This window comes from Dermacentor andersoni, chromosome 4 (genome assembly GCF_023375885.2).
Source record: "Dermacentor andersoni chromosome 4, qqDerAnde1_hic_scaffold, whole genome shotgun sequence".
Lineage (NCBI taxonomy): Eukaryota > Metazoa > Arthropoda > Arachnida > Ixodida > Ixodidae > Dermacentor > Dermacentor andersoni.
The window spans coordinates 184680607-184685724 of NC_092817.1; the positions used below are offsets into that span (position 1 = coordinate 184680607).

The following is a 5118-nucleotide window of genomic DNA, read 5'->3' on the forward strand; positions in this document are numbered from 1 at the left end:
CGACGCTCAACGCAGGAACGGACGCTTAAGAGCCAACCTGTATACTGCTCCTGTTTGTCTTCGCACTTGACGTCGTTTTCTTGTCGGTTATCTACCACGGTAGCGTAATACTTCCCGGCTATGTTTGAAGCGAATAGCTTTCTTTTCCTCTTTCGCATGATTTCGTGGTTGGTCGATGGTCAGTGGTCGGACTGGGCAAGGAAAACGTTGGTTCTGTCGCTCGTTTTCTCTATTCACTTACATCGAAAGCCATCGTCAATAGTTTCTGCACAATGTTTCTAGCTCTTCGTGAATTTTTGTAAGGTATTCAGTCAACGCAATTTTTTGCTTTACAGGTACTGGTAACCCAACCAGCCATGTAATTTTGTTCATCTTCCTCTGAAGTACAATTACGAGAGCAGTCAAGTTCTCATCTAACCGTGCTCCAGCGGCACGTACCTCGCGGAATGTGGAAAGAAGAAAAACGATTATCGCGATCGTGTGCACGCGTTCTCGCCTCTCGAGGAACAGACAATTCTCGAAAGGTATCCAACGCCTTGCAGAAGACGTCGTCTCCTGAAACACTGGGAAATCAAATGTCGGTCAGTTCAGACACCGCTAGCAGTAGAGCTGCGTCGCCAGTGACGTCGGCGGCCCGTTCTATATTGGGGTCTTCTGGAAGCGCGGCGTCTCCAGCGACCCCGTCGTCCACAGCGACCTCAAGGAAACTCATGCCTGGCTTCGTCTTCCATGACAACATTGCTGCCGTCCAGGAGAGCATCTACATCGTGCTGGGTCACGGACCGTACCAACGCCGAGTCCTGCTGTGCAGCGTCCTGTCGGTGATCGTGGCGCTCTTTCAAGCGCTGTCGGACCACCTCACCAATGGGCCCGTGGACCACTGGTGCCGGCCGCCGAAAAACCTGCGCGAACTGTCTGCCGACGCGTGGAAGAACATGTCCATCCCCGTTGAGGCTGACGGCTCGTTCAGCAAGTGCACCGTGTACGACCCGGTCGTTGCGGTGAGATTACGACCTGCTGTTGATTTGAACAGTTGCTATGATTGACCTGGCGTTAAAACGAGCAAAGTCGCGTAGCAGCTCTGAAGCATATTCACTGCAATTGCATAAGCGCCAAGGTGAAACCCTATATGCAGGCACATATTGCAGCACGTGTCCCAATAAGAATAACTGAAAAATTTATTCACTAAGCTGTCAATTTGTTCTACGAGTATTTCACTTTTCCATGGATGTCTGTCTGCTCGATCCTGTAAGCCACTCGATGTAGACAAATTGAGCTACCTGCGACATGCCATTAAACAGGGAAAGTTTTTTTTTTTTCAACTGAGCTCCTTCCATACAATTTATAACAGTACTTTGGTTCTATAAACGTGCCCAAGTGAAACGGGTAAAAAGAACTTCACGCTCAACAGCACGAATTATTGTTGCATGAGAGTTGGAGATTGCTCACACTTATTCCAAAATTTGAAGCAGAGGTTCTTACGTGACTCAGTGCTATCATTTGCAGCGCTTAATGTCCCTGCATATGACAGTCGCGTAAACGAGCTTGATAAGTGCTTTGGAAACATTATTAATAGTATGGGACGTGAATGCGTTTCGGTGGGAAGTACAAGATGTGTAAAATGTTTGGTGGATCTTGATGAGCACGCGAACTCCAAAAGCTGTTTTGACAGGGCTTTAGACAAGTCAATAATGCCTTTGTCAAGTACTACTACTGCGCCACTGCACAATGAGCTTTAGCTCGAAATCGAATTCCGTCTTGTGCACTTCTCTAATTTTAACCCCCTTTTTGCGCTCTGTACGTGTCCAACCTCGTCAACTACGATGCCTGGAAAACGGTTCCATACATTGGGAAAGAGATGAACATATGCAAAAGTGACGAAGATTGCTTTTCATTTTACATGGTGGGAGTTCGTTGTATGCGATTTATAGTGCCGTGTTCGTGAAGATTGTGTAGCTCCTTAGCAATATTTAGCAGCGTTGTAGCCACAGATAAATGTAAGTTTGTTTTTATTGTTGCGTAAATGCTTTTAGAAGTTTTGAGGAATTGTCGCATATATTTGTCTTATTTATTATTTCAAGATACTACGGTATCATCGAAGACGCAGCAACAGCAGTTTAGAGAGAACGAATCGGTGCTGATCTGCAACACTTTGCACAAGTATGGCCAGGTGGTTCGTTCAGAGTACTTCAGGTGTTAAGCAGCACAGTGTGCCAGCAAAGCTGCTCCGAAATTCTTGTGTGAGAAAAGAAAGGAGCGCAAGAAATCTATGCGGGATCTGAGCAACACAATAGAGTGTTTTAGTTGAGCGTCTTTACGGTACGCTCCGCTCCGAGCGGCCCCGCTAAGCCACAGCGGAGCGGCGGGCGATTTTCACGTTTTAGTTGCACGTTTTGCGTAGCGGAGCGGACCTTTCGTAGTTGCAGCGCCCCCTGGCTAAATTCAGGGTAATGAAAGAAAATAAAAACACTTTATGATCACTCTTATACAGTAAAACGTATATATGTATATATATAACTTGTTTCTGCATGAAGTATCTAGACGTGCGCTTGTAATGGGTTACCGGTGCATTTTATCCAATGGAAAATAAAGCGCCGTCTTGAGGAACGCCACGTGTTAGCCAGCGCGCTTGCTTTCTGCATCCAATCCAATCCGTTCTGACGCCAACGCTAGCCAAAGTGCTGCGCGGCACGCTCCGCTCAGGCAGCTTCTAAGCGGACCGTGTTCCTCGCTCCGCTATCCCGCTTACGGCTAAGCGGACGACGCATGCGCATTCGCGCCTCCGCTCCGCTTAACTGCTTAGCGGAGCGTAAACACGCTCAACTAAAACACTCTAATGTCTAAAGAACTTGCACGTCGTGTTTACCGAGCAGTCACCGACCTGCTTTGTACCTTGTATATTTATATAAATTCGCATATGTATATCTAATGTATATGTAGGTGTAATAAATAGCTCGGATAATATCTTCAGTAAAGCTTCACGTAAAACCTATGCTGTCACCTGTCTTCTAGGACACTCCTGCGGCCAACAGGTCGACGGCGCCTTGTCAAAGTTGGGACTACGACATTGCGAACCGAGCTGACAGCATTGTCAGCCGCTTCGGACTCATCTGCGACCGCCAGTACCTGCTCAACCTGGGCACTGGGATCTTCGTCATGATTTCCGCTCTAGTGACGCCAGTGCTCGGGTTCGCGTCCGACCGAGTGGGTCGAAGGCCTGTCACCTTGGCCTCCGTGATCGTCCTGCTAACTGGAACTGTTGGCAGCAGCGTCTCCGGCACGTTCACCTTCTACGTCTCCACAAGGACCGTGGTCCTGACAACCGCCAACACAGTCTTCATGCTCATTTTCATCCTGCTCTACGAGGTGACCGGCAAGCAGTGGCGGCTTCTGTTCACCATCCTGGTCACGGCCGTGGGGATTACCGTGGTACCTCCGTTCGTCGATGCTCTCAGCCTGTTAAAACCACGCTGGGTGTTGTTACACGGAGTCATCATCGTGCCCACGGCCATCTTGGCGGCCTGCTGCTGCCTACTGCGAGAGTCACCCGCCTGGCTCCTGGCCACCTGGGACGTGCAGCGTGCTCAGGAGGGCGTCTTGGAGGCAGCCATCCTCAACGGATTGGATACCGCCAAGGCAGCGGCCACCTTTCGGGCAATTCTCGTCCAACTGGTAAAGATAGATCAGAGTCAGCATTTTTCAACGGACGCCTCTGACGGTCGCGTGCAGTCCGTGAAGATGCGTCGCCAGGTGGCGTCGGTGTTCCTAGCCAGGCTGACGCTCAATGCCATCTACTTCCCCCTGGCGGTGAAGGGGCGCTCCCTCGGCTACTACTGGTTGGCGGTACATACGGTACTGCTGGCGGCGTCCTACGTGGCCGTCTGCTGGGCCGTAGTCAAGCGTGGACTTCGGGACACGCTGATCATACTGCTGGTCATCGTGTGCGCCCTCTCCGCCGTCCAAACGATGCTGATGTCCGTCAGCGGTCTCCAGATACTCATTCCTGTGGTGGACGCTGCTCTCAAGATCGCGTTGGCGGGCTCCATGAGCGTCACCCTGTGCTACTCGGCCGAAGTGTTCCCCACGAGCATCCGCTGTGCCGGTGTTAGCGCATCGTTGTTCTTCGGTTACGTCGGTTCGCTCCTGGGCATTCTCGTACACGCGTTGAGTGGCCGAAAAATAGGTTCCTTGTTCCACGGCACCGCGGCCATCTTGACCGCCCTGAGCGTCTTCGCGGTGCAGTGGCTTCCGGAGGTCCTCGTCGAGACGCGGAAGGCGAAGCGTGAGGCGGCACCCGCGAGTGCCCAGGAGCGCAAGGAGGCCCTAAAACAGTCACTGGCGCTTCCTGTCGAGGACGAGAAGAGGAGGAGACGGCGCAAGGGACAAATGAAGACGCCGAACAAGTCGCCGGCTTAACGACGGGTACATTTTAAATTCACGCCGGATGATCATGAAGTGGGGAAGCCAATGGATAGACTTGTATTGAAAGCAGAATAAGTGCAATGCCATTAGATATTATGACCGATGATATAATTGGCACTCTAATTTTAGGATTCCAATTACGTGAGAGTGAACGCAGCACTGCATTCACGAGCCGTAAGTTGTCTGTGCAGGGTATTTAGTTACTATACGCGCTAGAACTTCGCGCGTGTTACGCTGCTGCGCAAATGTATTTGTAGATATGCAACTTTGAGGACTGAAAAACTATTATCAGAACAATAATGGTGTTAATAGACTATAGTTGTCCAGGGAATACATACATTGCCTATGTACAGATTTCAATTATCACGCAGTGCGGGCTGCTAGCTTGTTTCTTTAGGTCCTACATTTGAAATGATTTGTTTGGTCACACGGTCTTGTGAAACAAAATCTTAGCCCTTCGATGTAGGCAGTGTTTGCAAGGTATACCTTGACTCCAAAACGAATTCCTTTTTATGACACCGTGTGAAATGTGAAATTGCATAATTTTGTCCAGTGGTCTCACACGTACCAAGACTACAGAGTTATACAGCATTTCTGTCTTTGCACGCATAATACCGGAAAGTTATTTACGACTGTATTGTATGTTTTTGGCAAAATAAGGAAAAGATGCCTGCATGAAAAGCGACGCCGTTGTTG

At 49.7% G+C, this 5118-nt stretch overlaps 1 protein-coding gene across 1 annotated transcript; it reads left to right on the forward strand.

Annotated features, from left to right (window-relative positions):
- Positions 1–710: 710 nt before the first annotated feature.
- Positions 711–4883, forward strand: LOC126531894 (carcinine transporter-like). The gene is made up of 2 exons (XM_050179625.3): positions 711–1001; positions 3013–4883. The coding sequence occupies exons 1-2, from the start codon at positions 711–713 to the stop codon at positions 4414–4416; spliced, it is 1695 nt and encodes a 564-aa protein (XP_050035582.1). The 3' UTR covers positions 4417–4883.
- Positions 4884–5118: the final 235 nt, after the last annotated feature.

Excerpts from the sequence above, each read along its gene's own strand:
- LOC126531894 (XM_050179625.3), top strand. The coding sequence starts at position 711 with ATGCCTGGCTTCGTCTTCCATGACAACATTGCTGCCGTCCAGGAGAGC. Across the intron at positions 1,002-3,012 it reads TGTACGACCCGGTCGTTGCG|GACACTCCTGCGGCCAACAG; the intron begins GTGAGATTACGA and ends CCTGTCTTCTAG.